Source organism: Eubalaena glacialis, chromosome 9 (assembly GCF_028564815.1).
Source record: "Eubalaena glacialis isolate mEubGla1 chromosome 9, mEubGla1.1.hap2.+ XY, whole genome shotgun sequence".
Classification (NCBI taxonomy): domain Eukaryota; kingdom Metazoa; phylum Chordata; class Mammalia; order Artiodactyla; family Balaenidae; genus Eubalaena; species Eubalaena glacialis.
This window is the reverse complement of record NC_083724.1, coordinates 109,955,424-109,978,818: the sequence shown is the minus strand read 5'-3', so window position 1 is coordinate 109,978,818 and position 23,395 is coordinate 109,955,424. Positions and strand designations below refer to the sequence as shown.

Sequence of the window (23,395 nt, the reverse complement as noted above, 5' to 3'; positions counted from 1 at the left end):
CTGCCAGGGAATTCCCTACTCAATTCTTGATCTGTAAAAGCAGAAAAGTTCTGGGTCAAGAGAACAAAAATCTAACCTGAATCATAAAAACAGGCCCGACCTCTCAATCAATATCCAGACTTGAGCCAGTTTACAGACCCAGAAGCCCTTGAATGAAGAGGAGGCCAGGTCCCCTTGAAGAAGGACTGTGGCATACTGCCAAAAATGTGTACTGTTAATCATTGGCCCAGCCTTCTCCAAAGGAGAAGATCACTGTATGTTGGGCACAAGGAAATAATCAGAACTTTCAGGAACCACTGGACACGGGCTCTGAACTGACACTGATTCCAGGGGCCCAAACATCCCTGTGGCCCACAGTCAGAGTATGGACGTCGGGTGATCAATGGAGTTTGGGCTCAGGTCCACTCACAGTGAGCCCAGTGGGCCCCTGAACCCATCCAGTGGTTATTTCCCTAGGTCCAGAATGCACAGTTGGAAGAGACATAATCACATAGCAGGCAGAATCCCTACGAAGTCTGGCTTCCTCCTTGGCTGGGGGAGAGCCAGGAGGACTTCTCATTTTTTAGTTGAATCAGTTCAGCTCAGTGTACTTCTAGCCACCCAGCCATCGGGCTAGATACCTCTTTCTTAAGTAGGCTTCCCGCTTGGCCAACGGCTGTCCTGTAACTCCAGTCGCCCACCAATCAGCAGGCCTGGAGTGGGCTGTCCACGCATCCTCCCCAGCGCCTCGTATCTGCATCCCCGTATCTGCGTCCCGGGGGGCCTGTGGGAGTGAATCATGGGGGCGGGGTGGGCTCTGGTGGTGAAGCCTGTGGAGGATCACGGGCAAGTTCCTGTGAGCTGATGTAAGAGGGCAGTGGGGCTGTCTGGGGACAGAGGAGCAGCTCTGTGTCTGCCGAGGGTGATTCGCTCTATATTAAGAGCTCAGTACATCTGTTCCTGGGAGAAGCTTGTGGTCATGGAAAGCTGGGAGCTAGAAGATGTTCCAGTCCAGTGGGATCTGCCCACTCCTTGTGCAGCTGACATCCCCTGGGTGTATTTGCTCGCCCGATGGTAGGGGTGTCATAGCAAGCTGTAACCCCCCCCCCCCCCACCGAGTGCGTTCTCCAGTCTGATGTGGGAGTGTCATGGGAAAGAAGCTGGAGGCTGTGTTTCCAAGTGCAGGGGCCTTCCAGGGAGTGGGGAGGGGCAGTGGCTCTTGGAATTATTAACAGTCCTCCTGTGTAGTCCTGTGCTCTGTCCGTAGCTATGTTGAGCACACATCCTGAATTTTCCAAGACAGTCCTTTTTTCAAAAAGAAAAATTAGGGGGGGGCCTCTCCGCGTGGCTTGCGGGATCTTAGTTCCCTAACCAGGGATTGAACCTGGGCCACAGCAGTGAAAGCACCGAGTCCTAACCACTGGACCGCCAGGGAACTCCCAAGATAGTCCTTTTTTCTTTTTTTTTCAAAGATTCTGTGTCATTGCACCCACAGGTACAGTAGAATTACTACCAGTAGCAATTTTTGATTAAGGAAAGGTATCAGCAGCATCTGTAGGGTTTTTCCTTCCTCTTTGTTCATATCCCATTCACTCTGAGACAAAGCAGAAACTTCCAGGGCTGCTGGACCAGCAGGGACAGGACCCTGCTTCTGCCCATCTGGGGCCAACTTGCCCTGGGTGGCCCCTCCTCTGAGCAGTCCGGCAGTGATGCTGTCTGGCTCTCCCTGGCATCTCACTGGATTCCGCCAATCAGGGATGAGCTCATAGACCCCAAAGACCTGGGACAGCATGAGAGGACAGGGTGTCCTCCCCGCCCTCCTTTTCGAATCCCGCCATCATTCAAGGCCCAGTTCAAACCTACTCTTCCTTGAAGTCGTCCACCATCTCTCTTCTCTCATCTTTCTTTTCTTCCTTTAACCAGTAGAGTTTTTATTTATTTATTTTACAGACACTTAGGTAACCCTTCCAAGTGCTGGGCACTGTGGTTAAGTGCTTTATAAGAATTAACTCATTTAACTATCCTAATAATCTGATGAAGTAGATCCCATTGCTACATCTGATATGGAGATGGGGAAACTGAGGCACAGTGGCCTTTCTGTTAACCAATTCATTACTTACTGGTTGGTTATCATTTTAAAAAAAACTTTGACTCACCTTGATCCATATTCTGCCTTCCAAAAAAAACCCATAAAAACACACACCACAGGCTAAGAGCTTACCTAGGATATGGTATGGAGACAAACTCAGCCTCACTGACTCCTGGGTGAAGAATTTTTTTTTAAAGGATAAAGATGGTAATTTAATAATGATAAAGGGGTTACCTCATCAAGAGGACATAACAATCTGAAATGTTTATGCACCAAGTAACAGATCTTCAAAATACATGAAGTAAAAACTGACAGAACTGCAAGGAGAAATAGACAAATCCACAATTATAGCTGGTGATTTCAGTTCTACTCTCTCAATAATTTATAGAACAAGTAAGGATATAGAAGATTTGAACGATGCTATCACCCAATTTGACCTATTTGGCTTTTAGAGAACACCCCACTCAACAACAGCACTATGCAAAATTTTTTCAAGTACACATTAAAAGAAAACATAACCTAGCTAGAACATAAAATATGCCTGGACATAAATTATGTCTCAATAAATTTAAAATGATTCAAGTCATACAAAGCATATTCTGTGAACATGATGGAATTATGTTAGAAATCAATAACAGAAAGATATCTAGAAAATTCCCAAGTACTGGAAACTGTATACCCAGTTCTAAATAACCCTTCTGTCATAAAAGTAATCAAAAGGTAAATTAAAAAGTATTTTGGCCTGAATTAAAATGAAAACACAGTATCTCAAAATATGTGGAATATAGCTAAAGTAGTACTTAGAGGGAAATTTATACTCCTATATTGAAGGAAAAGAAGGAAGGTATCAAATCAATGACATCAGCTTTCACTCTAAGAAACTAGGAAAAGAAGAGCAGATCAAACTGGGTGAAGATTTGATGTGGTCTGTGGCTGAGTTTCATCACCATTATAATTTCCATGACGAAACCAACTCTACTTTGATTCAGCAGAGGGGGTAATTTAAGTCTGTTCTCATTGCTTCTCATTGGATTCACATCTTTAATTTTGTCTATCAATGGGAGAGAGTTTTACGCTCAACTTGTCCTGCTCATTGACAAAGGGAAATGAAGGCAGGGAACAACAAGACAGCATGTTGAAGATATCTGAAGAGTTTGGGTGACCAACCATTCTGATTGCCCAGGACTGAGGGGTTTCCTGGGACCAGGGGTCCCAACTCTTTGATTGATTGATTGATTGATTGATTGATTGATTTATCTATTGAAGTATAGTTGATTTACAATATTGTGTTAGTTTCAGGTGTACAACAAAGTGGTTCAGTTATATATATATTCTTTTATATATATTTATGTATAACTTTTCTTCATATATACATATAAAACTGAAGATTATTTTCCATTATAGGTTATTACAGCATATTGAATATAGTTCTCTGTGCTATACAGTAGGTCCTTGTTCTTTATCTACTTTATATATAGTCGTGTGTATCTGTTAATCCCAAATCGTAATTTATCCCTCCCCCCCTTTCCCCTTTAGTAACCATAAGTTTGTTTTCTATGTCTGTTGAGTCTGTTTCTGTTTTGTATATGAGTTCATTTGTATTATTTTTTTAGATTCCACATATAAGTGATACCATATAATATTGGGTTGGCGAAAAATTTCGTTTGGATTTTTCCATAACATCTTGTCTTTTGCTGTCTGACTTACTTCACTTAGTATGATAATCTCTAGGTCCATCCATGTTGCTGCAAATGGCAATATTTCATTCTTTTTTTATGGCTAATATTCCATTGTATTTGTCTCTCTTAGATCCCTTTCTGCATTTTGTATTTGTAGGCTTTAGTATTATCTCACTACATGCAGTTAGTCCCTTGTCTTCTAGAATGTGAGCTTCCTGGGGGCAGGAGGCCACCACTGCCCTTCTGGGTCCTGCTCCCCAGTGCCCAGCGCGGGCCCAGCATGACCAAGGGCTCAGTGAGTGCTGGCAGATGCACCCTGCAGAGGTCTGTCTGGAGTAGGACTGAACCCCAAGAGCAGGGACCGTGCCTCTCTGGTTCCACCACCAGATCCCCAGCAGCTGGCACAATGGCTGGCCCCGGGCAGGGGTCCAATGCCCAGTTGTGGAAGAAGGGAGGGGTGGGCACCATGATGCCTTGGTCACCTGCCTCGTCTTACCTTCTGCAGAATGTTTGCCGCCCGCAAGAAGCAGCGCTATTGGCCATTCTCCATGGACTGCACAGGCACGGAGGCCCACATCTCCAGCTGCAAGCTGGGCCCTCAGGTGTCGCTGGACCCCGTCAAGAATGTCACCTGTGAGAATGGGCTGCCGGCCGTGGTGAGTTGTGTGCCTGGCCAGGTCTTCAGCCCTGATGGACCCTCAAGATTCCGGAAAGCCTACAAGCCAGAGGTGAGGATGGGGCAGGTGATTTGGCCACTTGGCACCTGAGGGGGAGGGCTGGTGGTTAAGGGAGCAGAGAGGGACCCCCAAGAGAGAGAAAGGAAATGCAGACCACTTTTCTAGAGGGCAGGAAGGCAGAGGACACCTGTCAGGGCCAGCCTCTCTGATAGATGCCACCTCTAGGGTGTGACAAGAAGCTGAGCCCCTGCCCCTAATCATTAGCACCCCTACCTGTCCTTCCACTGCTGCTCTATTCTGAGGCCAGCGTCCCCTCTGTGGGGGACAGATACACTGGAGAGGAACATGCCTCATAACTGACCATCACAGGCTCTGTGTGCTATCTGTGGACCAGCATGAAGGGTGGGAGTGGCCACCTGGGGCTCCTGCACAATTCCCAGAGGAATCAAGCATCCTGGAGCCTTTGGAAACACGATCCAACCGTCAAAAGCACATGAGATCAGCAACTTTCCAACAAGTTTTGGTTTATTCTGCAACAGAAAGGGTAACAATTTTTAAAAGCTGTCACAGTGATAGTAAATAGAAATGTGCCATCACCACGTCTGTGTTATCTGTACCCGTTATCACGTTATATGTTTGTGAACTAGCCAGTGTGTGTGCGTGTGGGTGTATTCAAGAGATGTCAGTGTATGTCTGTTCACATCAATTACATCCCCACTTCAACTGACTGATTCCTTAGGACAAGCGAACTATCCCAACCCTTGGCAGGCTTGACACATCCTCTGAAGACGAGAAAGTGCACTCTTCCGTCTTCCCTTGAAAATCATTAGGCAGCTTTTCTATTTCCTACACTCCTCTTTTCATATATCCACAAAAGGTCTCTGTGATTTGCATACTCTGGAAACTGCTGATACGGGCCTGTGGGTGGGAAGAGCGCCTGGGAAGAGGAGAGGGATGGGTAGGAAAGAGAGCTAATCATTTAGTAGGGATTGATTCCCTGTATCAGACGAAACCTAATTACTTGGGAATCGGTCCCCTGGGCCAGGACAGGTTCCAAGTCAGCTCTGATCACATTAGGGGTAAGACGAGAGAGTAAACTCTGATGGGGGCAGATGATGTGTCAGGTGGGTCCAGGTGGGGGGGGTGGAGTGGAGAGCAGGAGTCGCAACCCCTCCCCAAGCCGAGGCAGCCTCATTCTGTGTCTGCTGTCCCTTCTCCATGTCTCTCCCCCTATCTACCCCCTCTGCCCTCTCCAATCTCTCCTCTCCGTCAACATCTAATGACCTGCTCTTGGACAGGGGCTGATAACACTCATCCAGTGGAAACAAGAAACCCGGGCAGGAGCCGATAAGCCACACTGGGTGCCCCCTCCCAGGCTGGGGTGGCATATTTGGACAAAAGAAGAACCCTTAAACAAAAGGAGTGAAGTGAACACAGCAAGCCCAGGCATCAACCGGAGGGTGTGGGAACTCTCTGGGGTGTCTTCCTGGCACTTCTGGCTGGCAGCCAGCCCTGTCCCCCTCCGTCCCCACCAGGGCCTCCAAGCTGCACAGACCTGACCACACATCACACGTGTGCAGCCAGGCCACACAGGCACGCCTGCAGCCCCTCACTCCCCGCCTCTGCCGCGTGACTTGACAGCCACATCCTTTCTACAGCCTCAGGCTGAGCCTCTGAGATTTCCTCACGTGTCATCCAGAATACCAGGCCCTACTGTTTTGGAATTCCTCTTACTGTGTGGTTGAAAGCAAAGGAATCAAGTTCATACCAAACCAATTCAAAAAAAAAAGAGCAAGCAAGGCTTACATCACATTTTCCCTTGGTTTCTTTCTTTCCTCCAGGGCCAGCTGACTCTGCCTGGCCTCTGCCAGATAGGGTAGGGTTATCTGGGACTCTGCCTTATGCTTGAGTCACGGATGGTCTGCTCCATGGGAAGGGGACCCTGACATCCAGCTAGAGAGCTTGGGAAAGGAAATGGGGGAAGGGAGAGGTCACGGTTCTACAACTGTCAGGGGCTGGGGCCAGCAGTTGTATTTGTCGTGTTTTCTAAAGCTAGACTAAAGTTTCTTGAAGCCAGTGTGGGTTTTGCACCCCTCCCTGTCCCTCTTTTCTTCTCCCTCTAGTGCCAGGGTCTGTCCCTGAGGTCTGTAAATCTGAGTGGGGACCTTGGCTGGAGGATGGAGACACAGGCTCTTGTTTGATGCCTTGGCCCTCGAGATGACTGCTGTATGTTAATGCTTGAAAAACACCACCTCCAACCAGAGCTGCCTCGTTCAGACCATCAGTGGGTGGGATGAAGGGAGTCCGGGGCTGAGGACTGCACAGGCCAGAGTAGAACAATGACTCTGGTCTGATCCAACACACATAGAAGGGCTGCACAGTCACCCCTTACTCCTTCTGTGTTGAATCAAATGGCATCAGCAATAACTCAGAGCCTCACAGCCTTCTGAGTTCCCCACCTCAGCGCACACACACACACGCACACACACACACACACTCATGCACAGAAACGGACGCAAAGCAGGGTATGTGGGCAGATGGAGTCAAACGACCCGTCTCCCATCTTGTAAGGTGTAATCCAACGGGATTAAGATGCTGGTGGAGAGTAGGTCTTACTCCTGTGCAATTAAATAAGCCCCATAAGGTGATTAAGGCTTCCAGGCTGTCAGTGAGCAAGTAGGCGTAACTAAACTATAACCACCTACTCTCTCTGCATATCTGGTGGGGCTGCATCTTCTGAAGAGTTGGGCTGATCTGGACGTGGAGTAGAATCGGGGTGGCAGGAGCTGGAGTGGTGACTGGTCATGAGCCGAGCTGCAGGACCGATGTCGGACGTAACCAGTGGGAGGCTCTCCATCCCCTTGCCACGGCCGATCTCCAAGTCTTGGCCGCCTCAGTGGGGCCCCGCCCTCTCACTCTCTGTCTTCTCTCTCCTGCCTCTCATCGGCCTGCAGAGCAGGATCCTTGCGGTGTGGTCCGTTTAGCGCCCTGGAATCTCCCCCGGGGCTAGACCACAGCACTCTGTTAAGAGCAGGATAGAATTATGATCCATTTGGAATCTGCAGACTTTGGAGGTAGGAGCTTCTTTCTGTAGCTCTGAAGCTTGAGGTTCTGGAGTGAGGGGGTGGAGGGAAGTGTTGGCGTTAAGGCCCTCGAGCAAGTATGGGGTGGGGTGATGGGCTGATGAGGGTCCCTGATGGGCTCCCCAGTGGTCCAGGACGAAAGGTCCACGAGAAGGCTGCAAAGGGAGCGCACAGCAGAGCCGACCACGCAAAGTGAGCATGCGCGCCTCCCCACCCCTCCGCGGGCGCACGCACAGATCGAGCGCTGTCAGCTCCTAGCTTGGTGCCCGGGTTTAGAGCGGGGAGGGGTTGGGAAAGGAGGGGAGTGAGCTGCACTCAGCAGGACCATGTGTCTCTTCAGCAACCCCTGGTGCGGTTGAGAGGAGGTGCCAACGTCGGGGAGGGCCGCGTGGAGGTGCTCAAGAACGGAGAATGGGGTACCGTCTGCGACGACAAGTGGGACCTGGTGTCCGCCAGCGTGGTCTGCAGAGAGCTGGGCTTCGGGAGCGCCAAAGAGGCCATCACAGGCTCCCAGCTGGGACAAGGTAAGGCGTGGGGAGGAGGTTCTGTGGCCTCTCTTCACGGAAAGTGTCACATGGGGAGCCCAGCTGGGGCTGGCTGGCCTCATCCTTTCCAGGCTCTTCTTGCTTTGCCTCCTCCCTCCAGCAGCTGCTGCTCTATTAGACAATCCCAGGCCTCTCCCCAGGCAGTTGGAGCTGGAAGGGCCTTAGGGAATATTGAGTGCCCATTTTATGGATTTGGAAGCTGAGACCCAGAGAAGGAAGTAAACGACCAAGATGAGACAACATATTAGCACCCAATGAATATTCTAATGGAGGTCTACCCAACTCCTAACCCAGTGCTCCCCACAGCCCCACTGAGAAAACTGGGATTTCCAGGTCCTTCCCCCAGGAGAAGACCTCAGAATTCATGAGGCTATGGACCACCCCGGGCACAAAAGAATCCTGAATGTCATCTAACTTTTCCACCCTGAGTTAGCACCACAAACATTCTGTCCCTGCCGCCAGAGACTGGGAACAGGATGCCCTGCTCCCAGTGTCATGAGATGCTAACAAAAGAAAAGGCCTGGTTTTTATTAAGTGTCTCAAACAAATCTTTCCTTTGAGCAGAGAACAAGAGTATAGGAGGCTTTCAAGCAGGTCACCCTGTTGAGAGGAATGTTGTAAACATGACATGGCAACACAACAGATAACTTCCCCTCCCGACCCCCATGAAGACCACTGCTCTGGGCCAGCCCTGGTCCTGCAGAGGGTGGAGTCTTTGCCCCAAACAGACTCTGCAGCCCAGCGAGCGTCCAGCCCCCCCGCCCCAGGGGGACTTTGTGTATTGAGCAAAGGAAACCAGTCATCTGCAGGAATCTTTTCAGTGTCGACCCCCAGGGAGGCTGCTGCAGACCGGGGGCTGCCGTGGTTGGGAGGGGGTGGGGAGGGAGGAGAATGGACTGCAGACGAGGGTGGGCTGTCCTATCCCGTGAGGAGAGGATGTTTCCACACTGTCAGAAATAACACCACCACCCCACAGAAAGGAGTATGGTGAGGTCATTGGCCACAACCTGGAGGAAATAATAGCCCAGTGGACCCGAGAGACAGTCTTGGAATCATAGATGGCGCTGCTACAGAAGAGCTCAGAGGTCATCTCGTCCAACAGATGAGGAATCTGAGGGTCTGGAGAGCGAGCCGGAGGTCACACCTATAGTTAGTGGCAGAGAAAGATTGAAACTCAAGTCTTCTAACTCTCAGATGTGGGCTTCTCCCTTCTACCCACCTGTCTCAGCCTGCTCACATTCAGAGCATCTCTAACTCCAATCCCTGCAAGCGTCCTGGGGTCTCCTGAAGTTTGAGGGTCTAGCGTGGGCTAGAACGTTGCTTCGTGCCAGCTGTCAGTGACCCCAGTGACAACCTTTCTCCTCCCCTGTCCTGGTGAGCTCTTTGCGGTTCCCTTGGATCTCGAATATTCCCACAGTCCATTGTACTAATTGGCTAATGTGTTGGTTTGTGGTCTCCCCAGGCCTACAGGACAAAGACCACTCATCCTGAGGAAGAAACAAGCACTGGATGACATAAACATTCCATTTATCATGGGCGTGTGCTATTTGACCTAATTATTTCACTGCCCAGAGCAGCCAAAGTTTTCCCAGGGCCCACGGGACTCTGGGAGAAAGAGACATTTGGCATTTTCAATGCTGTCCTTGAAAGAACCATTGGATGATTTATCATCTTCTGCCACGTTGGCCAGGTCAACTCTGGTAGGCAGAAAGGGAAGAGTCCACATTTGATGTCAAGCCACCGAGCAGCCAGGGTCCATCCTCAGCCCTGCCTCTAGCTGGTGGACCAAGTGACCACACCCACAGCGAGGGTAGTGAAAGGGCAAGGGCTGAGGGGTGGGCAGTCTGAGTCCTGGTCCTGGCCCTGCCACCTACATGCTCGGTGAGCTTGAGCAACCTTCTGGGTCTCAGATCCTTCACTGGATTCACGGTGTCTGAGGTTCTGTCTGTCCAGCCTCCTGGGATTCTGAGACCTGCCCTTATCACCAGCATGGATGTTAGGTCAGAGTCAGGCACTGTGCTTTGTGTTCTGAGATCCCCTGTACACATCTGAACTCCAGCTGTCTGTTCACACACCTGGCTCCCTCCATGCCTGGCTCATAGTGCTCTGGAGACATTCATTTTATCAAGAATGAATGAATGAGGGACTTCCCTGGCAGTCCAGTGGTTAGGACTCCACGCTTCCACTGCAGGGGGCACGGGTTGGATCCCTGGTCGGGGAACTAAAAGATCCCACAAGCCTCGCGGTGTGGCCAAAAAAAAAAAAAAAAAAGGAAGGAATGAATGAATTAGTTCCAGTTGCGTAAGTAGGGTGAGCTGAACAAACACTTGGTAAAGAAGTGCCAACACTCCAGACCCACGCTGTCCAACAGACATATAATGTGAGCCACATATGTAATGTTAACATTTTCTAGTAGCCATGTAAAGAACAAATAAAAAGAAACAGATGAAATTCATTTTAATAATCTATTTTCCTTAATATTATATATAATATTTCCAAAATATTATGATTTCAACATGTAATCAATATAAATGCTCTTGAGGAGATAGTTCGCAGGTAGGGTACTGACTTGCTGAAATGCAGGATGCGTTTTGCACTTACAGCCCATCTTGGTCTGGACTGGCCACATGCCAAGTGCTCGGCGAGGTGGCAGCTACTGCGCTGGATGGGGCAGCTCTAGAGCAGTGCCTTTCAGACCCTTTTGCTTGAAACTGCCCATCAGAAATACTGACAGCACATGCAAGTAAAGCCGAAACATAAGTCTCTGGAAACAGTGCTTACCTTTATAACATGCAAAACACTGTGCGTTGTCCTAGTCTATTCTACTGTGATCTTCAAAATCTGATGGCAACCTGCAGAGTTGTTTGTGGGTCCCAAGTCCATAACATTGTTCTAGCAGGTTGGACACGGCTTCTCCCCAGCATCCTGCTCCTGCCCCAGGCCTGTGGTCACCGGGGCCAGGGTTTGCACATGGGGGAAGAGCAAGGCCAAGGTGAAGGTGGGGGAGGCATCATGACTGGGAGGAATTCAGAGGACAGTCCAGAACCCAGGAGGAGGGGAAAGCTGGAGTCAGGGTGCAGCAGGTCAAACCCAGCTTGACAAAAGGAGCCAAGAGCCCAGAGACACCACTGGGCGAGGGCTGGGCTGGACACCCAGGCCAGTGTCCTTCAGCGACACCTCACACCCTGCCCAACCCACCACAGAACTGGGTGGTGTGGGGAAGAGGGTAAGAAACCCTGGTTCTCCCACCTCTGTGCTCTGCCCTGGTGTGCCACGAATGTGCATGCTTCAGGAAAGTGGGCCCTGCCCTCTGGGGCCTCATCCCCAGATGTCTGTAGACAGCCACAGATGTCAGTTTACATAAGTTAGGCCAGAAGGAGACTAACCAGTTGTTAGCTGGAGTCTAAAGCATGTTAGGCTCTTGCGTTAATCTTTTCTCTCCTGTCCAGTCCTGTAGTCTAGCAATCCGTACGCATTCATTGAGTACTGTTTGGGCTGGAGCCTGGAACAGAGAATTCATTTATTCCACAGACATTTATAGTAATGGTTTCTGCTCTCCAGGAGGTCACATCAAGTGAGAGAAATAAGAAATAACCCCAATCAAAGCGCTTTTACACTAACAAGTAGGTGATGATATATAAGAAATAACCCTGATAATAATTCTTACTATTTACTGAGTCCCTGGTAACTTGACACACTTGGTCTCATTCAGTCCTAATAATCCCAACCGTGCAAGATAGATATTGTCATTGCCCTTTACAGATGAGGGAAGTGGAGTTCCTAAAGGTTCCACCACTGCCCAAGGAGACACAGGCTGCATCCACTCTCAGGCTGAGCGCCCAGCTCATTGCCTTGTGAGCCAGGGAGGGGCGTAAAAAGTAAATGCTGCAGACGAGGGTGAGTTCGTTCAAGCTGAGCCACAGAGGAGGGAGGATTCACAGTGATCCTTGAAGGCAGGCCTCTGCTTAGACGGGCAGAAAGGAGGAGGGGTTTCAGGGGGCAGGAGGCAGAGGCAGCACCCCTAGATGAAGGGGAACATAGGCGCTTCCAACAGCTCAGCTCTTTCCCACAGCAACCTTCTGCTCTTTTCCAGCCTAGGGTTTCCTCTCCTGACTCTCCTGAATGAGCTTCAGAAACTCAGGAAGATCGTGCTGTGGGGTCAGACTGCCTGGTTTGAATACTGGTTCCTCCATCAGCCCAGTTACTTAATCTTTGGTCCCCTGTGGGGACCATTTTGTTGGGGTGATTAAATGAGTTAATATAAACAATGTGTTTAGGACAGAATCCAACACATAGTGAGTGCTCAATAAATATTAGGTACCATCTCCACCACCATAATCATCATAATCATCATCATCACCACCACCATCATCATCACCACCACCACCAACACCATCATCATTACCACCAGTACCATCATCACTGTCATCATTGCCATTATCACCATCATCACCATCATCACCATCATCATCATCACCGTCACCATCACCACCATCATCACCACCACCACCACCATCATCATTACCACCAGTACCATCATCACTGTCATCATTGCCATTATCACCATCATCATCATCATCATCGTCATCATCATCACCACCACCATCATCATCACCACCACCACCATCATCATTACCACCAGTACCATCATCACTGTCATCATTGCCATTATCACCATCATCACCATCATCATTGTCATCATCATCACCACCACCATCATCATCACCACCACCACCATCATCACCATCATCATTACCACCAGTACCATCATCACTGTCATCATCGCCATCATCACCATCGTCATCATCATCACCACCACCATCATCATCACCACCACCACCAACACCATCATCATTACCACCAGTACCATCATCACTGTCATCATTGCCATTATCACCATCATCACCATCATCGCCATCATCATCGTCATCATCATCACCACCACCATCATCATCACCACCACCACCAACACCATCATCATTACCACCAGTACCATCATCACTGTCATCATTGCCATTATCACCATCATCACTATCCTCACAATCATCAAACAAGCCACTGCTCTAACTGGATACTCAAATCCAGGGTTGCTCTGTGTTTCTGAGCCCATCTTAATTCATGAGCTGTGGCCCTGCTTGCTTCAGAGTCTCTGTTGGGGATCTGTATTTTGCATAGCCTTTCCGCTCTGAGTCCTTGGATATTTCCAGCCATAGTGACTGATGTGTTTTTATAAGTTTTATAAAATTCCAAGGAATTGGAAGCTTCATTATTTATGAATTTCCAAGGAAATGGAAATTCGGCTCTTACCTATTACAGTGGGTTGCTCCTGGAAGTTAATTTTTGGGCTCAGTGAGCCTAGATACCAGGTGTCTCCAGAAACCAAGAGCCAAGGGGCCCTCCTTTGGACTCCAAAGCACAGGAAGTCACCTCCATCTTTATCATTTACCACATGATATTACAAGTCTTTGTGTAAGTAAGTGTCTGCCTCCCCCAGGCACTAACTGTGAGCTTGTCATGGCAGGGCCTGCCTTAATTCCTCTGTGAGTCCCCAACACCTGGCACAGAGGCTGACATCAGCAGGGACTTAGTGAAGTCAAGGACATCCATTCAGATGCTGCTTGCAACACTTCCTATTTGCCAGGCTCTTGTTGGGAATTCACAAGGCACACAGACATAGTGTCTGCCCTCACGGGACCTCCAACCCAGTGGGGAAGGAGACAGGTGTTGCACAGGGAGGCACTTGAGTGCAGTGTGAAGCGAAGTGCTCAGTGGAGGCCACCCGAGGGGACCCAGCTTAGATGCAGCTCAGAAAGCTTGTGCCATCAAAGCTGAGCCCTGAAGGATGAGCAGAAGTTCGCTGCTGAGGAGAGGGAGGAAGAAGGTCCAGGCAGAGGGAAACGCTTGGCTCAGTGGAACAGCCAAAGGGAGACTGGTGTGGCCAAGCTGGGGAGGAGCAGGCAGAGCTGGAACGCTAAGTGGAGGCCTATCCCTGGTTGGACCATCTGGGGACTGTGGATTTTACCCTGAAGTGCAGTGAGAAGCCATCACAGGGATTTAAGACAGGGGGTGACATGATTCGATGTGCATTAAAAAATCTCTTGGGCTGTGCGTGGCAAATATTTTGGACTAAGAAAGCCGGAGGGAGACTAGAGGCTATTTCATTCGTCCTACAGGGAGATGACAGGGTTGGACTAGTGTCGTGGTGGCAGAAATGAAAAGCACCGAGATTTGGGGGGAGCGAACAGAACATGGTGAAGGATTGCTTGTCTGTGATGAAGGAGGAGGAGGCGGTGCCTCCGGGTTCTGGTGAGAATGGCCAGGTGGATGGAGGTGCCACTCCCTGAGATGGGGAGGTGCTGGCGGAAAAACAGATTGGAGAAGGCCCTCCTGCTGGAATTAGAAAGGACAAAAGCAGATGAGTCTTTCCAGAAGTTCTCCCTGAAGGGGAGGAAAGTGACAGGCCAGAGGGAGGTGTAGGGTCAGGGGAGGGTCGTTGTAAAGATGGGAGATTTTAGCACGTTTGGGTGCTGAGGGACCGACCCGAACCAGAGGGGGATGGTGAGAATCAGGAGAGAGAGGAGAACGCAGGGCAAGACAGGGTCCAAGGTGGGCTTCGAGGCAGTCAGGAGCTCCCGGAAAGAACTGGACTTGGATCCATCTTGATGGGCAAGACAGAGGAGAGGAGGGTCTGTGAGCTGAGCTGAGCTGAATGCTGGACAGACGGAATTCCCTCTCCCCAGCAGTGGGAGGCTCCCCCCTTGTCATCCCGGTGCCTGTAAGGGAAGCTTCCCGCGTGCACACTAGAGGTCCTTGCTGAATGTCTTCTGTCTGCCCTTACAGCTCCACTCTCCACCTTGCCCACATGGTCCAGGGTCCTGGGAGGCAGGCTTGGGTGTGGCCAGCTGAGAGCCCTGGAGGAGACTGGAGGTGGGGAGAGTGGAGGGGCCAGGTCTTTATTCTCCTTGTGGGCCACTGTGTCCCTCCACTGAGGGTAACGGCTCTTCAAAGGTGGCCTCCCCACATGGCTTTTTTGCTCTCCTGGGCCAGATATTGGCACCCTCCCTTTACTCCTGCAGGCCTGGGGGTAGCCTCTGTGCCCCAGGGTTATTAGCCCACAAGTACTGGACTATCCACTGTGATTTTGTGATTTCCCCACGCTCTGTCCATACCTTTATTTTTAAAATCTCTTTCTCTAACTCAGATCATCCAATTTGAGAATGTCATCTCTTTCCTGCAGGGAGCCTGACCACACAGTGACAGTCACCCCTTTCAGATTCATCAGTGCCTGGAATGTTGTCCCGTAGTCCAACCCCTTTATTTCAGTGAGAAAATGATATTCAGAGAGGCTGAGTGAGTTGGTCAAGGTCACACAAGTTAGTAGCAACTTTTGTTTCTTCTCATGGAAGAAATGATTCCCAAGACAAAAAATTCTCTCCAGGTAGAAGAGGCCTGGGTCATCGAGCTGATTATAGGAGGTGGTTGGGAGGGTTTTGAGAATGGGAGAGGCATGTTCTTATTGTCTGGAACTTTCTTTCCCATCCTAGAAGCTTTCATAGCCTATGTGCATTTTCCATCCCCAGGGATAGGACCCATCCACCTCAATGAAATCGAGTGCACCGGGAATGAGAAGTCCATCATAGACTGCAAGTTCAATGCTGAGTCTCAGGGCTGCAACCATGAAGAAGATGCTGGTGTGAGATGTAACATCCCCGCCATGGGCTTCCAGAAAAGGGTAAGGAGCCTGGACGCCCAGAAGGAACTGTGTTCTATTTTGGTCACTGAAGCCCCAAAATGTAGACCAGGTGGCCTCAGGCTAAAGCTTTCCAACAGGTGGTCGTAGGGTGCTCTGATGATGAGCTCAGAAAGTTGTTAGGCTCTGCTGCTCTCACTGTTGGTGACCGTCACCTGGCCTTGGTGGAGGAGCCAAATGAAAAGACACGTGGATAAGCTCTACTGGCCTTACTGGCAGATGTTGGGGTTCCACTGTGCGCCACGCCCTGCACTGGGGCTGGACATACAGGGTGATTGTAACTCAGTCCTTCCTGCGAGGGATTCAAGGTCTACAGCATCTGTGGTGCCCTTGGCAAAAGCCCTTTCCAAGAACCCAGAGGAACCACATTACAGCAGGTCTGCAAATCACACAGATCTAAGCACAATACAGGTAGTATCTGGGGACCGAAGACTGTATTTTGGCTTCCAGAGGGGAAGAAAAGGGAACCTTTACAGCGTTATGTCCGAGACACATCCCTCCCTTCCTGAGATGGGGTCTCTAAAAACCTGCATCGTGTCCCCTCGTGTGCGTGACCTTTCCCACAGGGGTAGCCAACAGGATGAACTCCTCTTTGCCTGGAGGTCGTCTATCCAATCCTACAAAAAGGCCCAGTAAACCCTATTTAATGCTCTTCACTAAACCGTGAATTTGGTACAGGGCTGGCACATTGGAAGAACTTCTTGAAGGCTTATTTTTAAAATGAGCAAATGCAGACACATCAGGGTACAGAATGGCTCCCCAGCCAGGTGCCTGCTCTGACAGTGATTCTTGACCTTGGCACCAGCACGTCAAAGGCACTACTGAACTGGTCAGCCACAACAGTTCACTGCCCAATGGGGCCAAAAATGTGAACCCAACAGCCCTCAGCCAAGCCAGGCATTTGCTTGGGGGTGAACAGGAGCGTGGGCCACAGCCCCACAGCTGCAGGGAGGGCTTGCCATCTGTAATTGCTGAGCAGCATTCCAAGAAAGCCACAACAGAGCTATAAAAGCTGACGTGCCAAGAGTCCCAGTATGCTGGGGCACCATTCTCTTCAGGCAGATTGGACTTGGGTGGAATGGGGTTTTCAACCCAAAGGAAAGACCTACGCCAAAGAAAGTGAAGTTTTCCAGAAGGGTTTTATGGTGGGTGGAGCTGAGCTTGCCCATGTGCCCGGTCATGCCAGTGGGGGCACCACACTCCCAGCACAAACAGCCCTCACCCTTTCATGGGCCCTCCAGGCTCTAAAAGATGAGCCCTTGCTCAAGCATAGGGCGTGGGAGAGTTTTACGCCTGGATCTGCCATTTCTATCCCCCGGGAAGGAAAAGAAGGATGTCACCTCTGAAAGAAATCCCTGTGGGCTGTATGAGCCGTCTCCCATGGCAGTGGGCCAGGCTTCTGCAGGGCCTGCCTTGGGGCTCCCAAGGGCATTGGTAACACCGCTGAGCAGAAAAATCAAGACTCCCAAGCTTTATCACTGTGTTAGTTTGCTGGGGCTGCCATAGCAAAATACCACAGACTGGGTGGCTTAAACAATAAAAATTTATATTCTCATAGTCTGGAGGCTGGAAGTCCAAGATCAAGGTGTCAGCAGGGTTGGTTTCTCTTGAGGCCTCTCCCCTTGGCTTGCAGACGGCTGCCTTCTCACTGTGTCCTCACATGGCCTTTCCTCTGTGCACACACATCCCTGGTGTCTCTTTCTCTTCTAAGGAAACCAGTCCTATTGGATTAGGGCCCATCCATATGATCTCATTTAACCTTAGTTACCTCTTGAAAGGCCCTATCTCCAAGTGAGTCACATTTGAACTAACATGGGGGTTAGGGCTTCAGCATATGAATTTCTGGGGGGACACAAGTCAGTTCATAACAATCATGCACTAGCTGATTCCTTAATTAATCTCTTTAAGGTTTCAGTTTCTCCTCAGAAAATAAAGAGGTGAGAGAGGTGATTCCTAGCTTCCCTTCCAGCCCTCAGTTCATTAGGAAATTGACTTTTCTATTGAATGACTAATAAAACTCAGAGACTTGGAACCGGGTGGTTTTGTCCATCCAGCCACAGCAGAGCTGCGTTTCTTTCATTGCTGGGGTGAGATGCCAAGGCAGGGAGGCTCTGGGACTGGCAGGTGGGTTTACCAGGCGAGCTAATCCACGCAGGAGCCCTGGCACCTTTGCTGACCTCTAGTTCCCCTCTGAACTGTGAGCCTGGCCCTGACTGGGTAGCAGGACCAAGCCCACATGTGAAATGTGAGTTGGAGAATGCCCGTGCTTGCTTTCATGTTAACATCTGGGTTGTGTTACCTCGCTTGCTACCCGCCACCTCCAAAAATAGGTGTGGGATTGGTGAACCACAACGTTATCAAAACACAGGGCAGCCTCGCCATGCCCCACTGGCTGGAAGTGGGTGTTTTGTTTTCCCTATTCATGCTCAGAAAACTTTAGCTGACTGCACTTCACTCCCTTCTTTCAAACCCCATACTGCTGCCACCGAGAATCAAAGAAATAGGAAAAAAAAATGCCTTGGGTTGTTTTAAAAAAAAATAGTGGAGGAGGATTGACCTCTCCTGGCATCCTTGAAGGGTAATGAGGTGGAGAGGGTGCAGGCCAGAGGCTCCTGGCTGACTCCGAGGCCTCTTGGGGTTCCACCAATGCTGGTAGAGTCAGAGGATTGAGCCAGGCCACTTCCAGAATGGGGCGCCCAGGAGGGGGGCCCTGGAAATAGAGAGCTGTGTCCTGGGCTGAGTTTGAACTTCATGGCTTGCCTCTTTTGTGCCCTCCAGAGTTTTCTAGAAAATGAGAAAAGGCTCCCAATGCATCTTGAGGTGCCTGGATTCCTCCCGGGGTGATGGAACCCTGCTCCCTGTTTCGGTGGCTGCTCCAGGCTTGCTTAACCTTGGATGCTCGGCCACAACGTGCTTCAAGGAGAGGCCCCAGCTCCCCACTGGTGACCCCGAGTTTTCCTTGCCCCAGAGTCAGTGTGCAGCCACATTCTTCAGCCAGAGCCTCTCAGACTTCTGTTGGCTCTAGAACCTAGGACAGGAACACATGGCCAACAAACTTTGGCTGCACAGGCAGTGGCGGACAAAGGACAGGGACCCCCCCAGAGAGAGTGCTTGAGACAGGAGCCTTCACACTGAGACTTAATCTTGGGGCCCCACTGCTCTCTGGTAGTGGGACAAAGTGTGAACTGTGGGTTCTTTAGACTCCCCCATCTTCATCTGTCACTGACCTTGGGGCAACAAAATGAAGTCAGTTTTGGGGGGCACTAATGAAGGGAGTAGCGGAGGTGGCTATCAGCCCCCAGTGCAGTCAGTAAGACAGGGCACTGTCCATAGGGAGATAAAAAATAATGATAAACCCAATTAAAAGTCATTCTGCATTTTTTTTTTGAATTTTTGAATTTTATTTTATTTTTTGTACAGCAGGTTCTTATTAGTTACCCATTTTATACATATTAGTGTATATATGTCAGTCCCAATCTCCCCACCCCCCCCACCACTTCCCCCCCTTGGTGTCCATACGTTTGTTTTCTACATCTGTGCCTCTATTTCTGCCCTGCAAACCGGTTCATCTGTACCATTTTTCTGAGTTCCACATATATGTGTTAGTATACGATGTTTGTTTTTCTCTTTCTGACTTACTTCATTCTGTATGACAGTCTCTAGATCCATCCACGTCTCTACAAATGACCCAATTTCGTTCCTTTTTATGGCTGTGTAATATTCCATTGTATATATGTACCACATCTTCTTTATCCATTCATCTGTCGATGGGCATGCAGGTTGCTTCCATGACCTGGCTATTGTAAATAGTGCTGCAACGAACATTGGGGTGCACGTGTCTTGTTGAATTATGGTTTTCTCTGGGTATATGCCCAGTAGTGGGATTGCTGGGTCATATGGTAATTCTATTTTTAGTTTTCTAATGACCCTCCATACTGTTCTCCATAGTGGCTGTATCAATTTACATTTGCACCAACAGTGCAAGAGGGTTCCCTTTTCTCCACATCCTCTCCAGCATTTGTTGTTTGTAGATTTTCTGACGATGCCCATAATAACTGGTGTGAGGTGATACCTCATTGTAGTTTTGATTTGTATTTCTCTAATAATTAGTGATGTTGAGCAGCTTTTCATGTGCTTCTTGGCCATCTGTATGTCTTCTTTAGAGAAATGTCTATTTAGGTCTTCTGCCCATTTTTTGATTGGGTTGTTTGTTTTTTTAATATTGAGCTGCATGAGCTGTTTATGTATTTTGGAGATTAATCCTTTGTCCGTTGATTCATTTGCAAACATTTTCTCCCATTCTGAGGGTTGTCTTTTCGCCTTCTTTATGGTTTCCTTTGCTTTGCAAAAGCTTTTAAGTTTCATTAGGTCCCATTTGTTTATTTTTGTTTTTACTTCCATTACTCTAGGAGGTGGATCAAAAAAGATCTTGCTGTGATTTATGTCAAAGAATGTTCTTCCTATGTTTTACTCTAAGAGTTTTATAGTGTCCGGTCTTACATTTAGGTCTCTAATCCATTTTGAGTTTATTTCTGTGTATGGTGTTAGGGAGTGTTCTAATTTCATTCTTTTACGTGTAGCTGCCCAGTTTTCCTAGCACCACTTATTGAAGAGACTGTCTTTTCTCCATTGTATATCCTTGCCTCCTTTGTCATAGATTAGTTGACCATAGGTGTGTGGGTTTATCTCTGGGCTTTCTATCCTGTTCCATTCATCTATATTTCTGTTTTTGTGCCAGTACCATATTGTCTTGATTACTGTAGTTTTGTAGTATAGTCTGAAGTCAGGGAGTCTGATTCCTCCAGCTCCGTTTTTTTCCCTCAAGGCTGCTTTGGCTATTCGGGGTCTTTTGTGTCCCCATACAAATTTCAAGATTTTTTGTTCTAGTTCTGTAAAAAATGTCATTGGCAATTTGATAAGGATTGCATTGAATGTGTAGATTGCTTTGGATAGTATAGTCATTTTCACAATATTGATTCTTCCAATCCAGGAACATGGTATATTTCTCCATCTGTTTATATCACCTTTAATTTCTTTCATCAGTGTCTTATAGTTTTCTGCATACAAGTCTTTTGTCTCCCTAGGTAGGTTTATTCCTAGGTATTTTATTCTTTTTGTTGCAGTGGTAAATGGGAGTGTTTCCTTAATTTCTCTTTCAGATTTTTCATCATTAGTGTATAGGAATTCAAGAGATTTCTGTGCATTAATTTTGTATCCTGCAACTTTACCAAATTCATTGATTAGCCCTAGTAGTTTTCTGGTGGCATCTTTAGGATTCTCTCTATATAGTATCATGTCATCTGCACACAGTGACAGTTTTACTTCTTCTTTTCCAAATTGTATTCCTTTTATTTCTTTCCTTCTCTGATTGCCATGGCTAGGACTTCCAAAACTATGTTGAATAATAGTGGCTATAATGGATGTCCTTGTCTGGTTCCTGATCTTCGAGGAAATGCTTCCAGTTTTTCACCATTGAGAATGGTGTTTGCTGTGGGTTTGTCATATATGGCCTTTATTATGTTGAGGTAGGTTCCCTCTATGCCCACTTTCTGGAGAGTTTTTATCATAAATGGGTGTTGAATTTTGTCAAAAGCTTTTTCTGCATCTACTGAGATGATCATATGGTTTTTATTCTTCCATTTGTTAATATGGTGTATCACATTGATTGATTTGCATATATTGAAGAATCCTTGCATCCCTGGGATAAATCCCACTTGATCATGGTGTATGATCCTTTTAATGTGTTGTTGGATTCTGTTTGCTAGTATTTTGGTGAGGATTTTTGCATCTTTGTTCATCAGTGATACTGGTCTGTAATTTTCTTTTTTTGTAGTATCTTTGTCTGGTTTTGGTATCAGGGTGATGGTGGCCTCATACAGTGAGTTTGGGAGTTTTCCTTCCTCTGCAATTTTTTGGAAGCATTTGAGAAGGATGGGTGTTACCTCTTCTCTAAATGTTTGATAGAATTCACCTGTGAAGCCATCTGATCCTGGAGTTTTGTTTACTGGAAGATTTTTAGTCACAGCTTCAATTTCATTACTTGTGATTGGTCAGTTCATATTTTCTGTTTCTTCCTGGTTCAGTCTTGGAAGGTTATACCTTTCTAAGAATTTGTCTGTTTCTTCCAGGATGTCGATTTTATTGGCATAGAGTTGCTTGTAGCAGTCTCTTAGGATGGTTTGTATTTCTGCTGTGTCTGTTGTAACTTCTCCTTTTTCATTTCTAATTTTATTGATTTGAGTCCTCTCCCTCTTTTTCTTGATGAGTCTGGCTAATGGTTTATCAATTTTGTTTACCTTCTCAAAGAACCAGCTTTTAGTTTTATTGATCTTTGCTATTGTTTTCTTTGTTTCTATTTTATTTATTTCTGCTCTGATATTTATGATTACTTTCCTTCTACTAACTTTGGGTTTTGTTTGTTCTTCTTTCTCTAGTTCCTTTAGGTGTAAGGTTAGATTGTTTATTTGAGATTTTTCTTGTTTCTTGAGATAGGCTTGTATTGCTGTAAACTTCCCCTTAGAACTGCTTTTGCTGCATCGCATAGGTTTTGGATCGTCGTGTTTTCATTGTCATTTGTCTCTAGGTATTTTTTGATTTCCTGTTTGATTTCTTCAGTGATCTCTTGGTTATTTAGTAATGTATTGTTTAGCCTCCATGTGTTTATGTTTTTTACATATTTTTCCCTATAATTCATTTCTAATCTCATAGCATTGTGGTCAGAGAAGATGCTTGATATGATTTCAATTTTCTTAAATTTACTGAGGCTTGATTTGTGACCCAAGATGTAATCTATCCTGGAGAATGTTCCGTTCGCACTTGAGAAGAAAGTGTAATCTGCTGTTTTTGGATGGAATGTCCTATAAATATCAACTAAATCACTCTGGTCTATTGTGTCATTTAAAGCTTGTTTTTCCTTATTAATTTTCTGTCTGGATGATCTGTCCATTGGTGTAAGTGAGGTGTTACAGTCCCCCACTATTATTGTGTTACTGCCGATTTCCCCTTTTATGGCTGTTAGCATTTGCCTTATGTATTGTGGTGCTCCTATGTTGGGTGCATAAATGTTTATAATTGTTATATCTTCTTCTTGGATTGATCCCTTGATCTATGTAGCGTCCTTCCATGTCTCTTGTAACATTCTTTATTTTAAAGTCTATTTTATCTGATATGAGTATTACTACTCCAGCTTTCTTTTGATTTCCATTTGCATAGAATATCTTTTTCCATCCCCTCACTTTCAGTCTGAATGTGTCCCTAGGTCTGAAGTGGGTCTCTTGTAGACAGCATATAGATGGGTCTTGTTTTTGTATCCATTCAGCAAGCCTGAGTCTTTTGGTTGGAGCATTTAATCCATTCATGTTTAAGGTAATTATCGATATGTATGTTCCTATTACCATTTTTTTAACTGTTTTGGGTTTGTTTTTGTAGGTCCTTTTCTTCTCTTGTGTTTCCCACTTAGAGGAGTTCCTTTAGCATTTGTTGTAGAGCTGGTTTGATGGTGCTGAATTCTCTTAGCTTTTGCTTGTCTGTAAAGCTTTTGATTTCTCCGTGGAATCTAAATGAGATCCTTGTGGGGTAGAGTAATCTTGGTTG

The 23,395-nt window shown here is 47.6% G+C and overlaps 1 protein-coding gene across 2 annotated transcripts in view; it reads left to right on the top strand.

Moving 5' to 3' along the window:
- The window catches only part of LOXL2 (lysyl oxidase like 2), a 104,611-nt gene that overhangs the window by 55,677 nt on the left and 25,539 nt on the right, over positions 1-23,395 (top strand). For both annotated transcript variants that reach the window (XM_061200704.1, XM_061200705.1), the window contains exons 5-7: positions 4,253-4,475; positions 7,848-8,031; positions 15,633-15,784. In XM_061200704.1, coding sequence (XP_061056687.1) covers positions 4,253-4,475; positions 7,848-8,031; positions 15,633-15,784 — 559 coding nt within the window. The remainder of the gene's footprint in view (positions 1-4,252; positions 4,476-7,847; positions 8,032-15,632; positions 15,785-23,395) is intronic.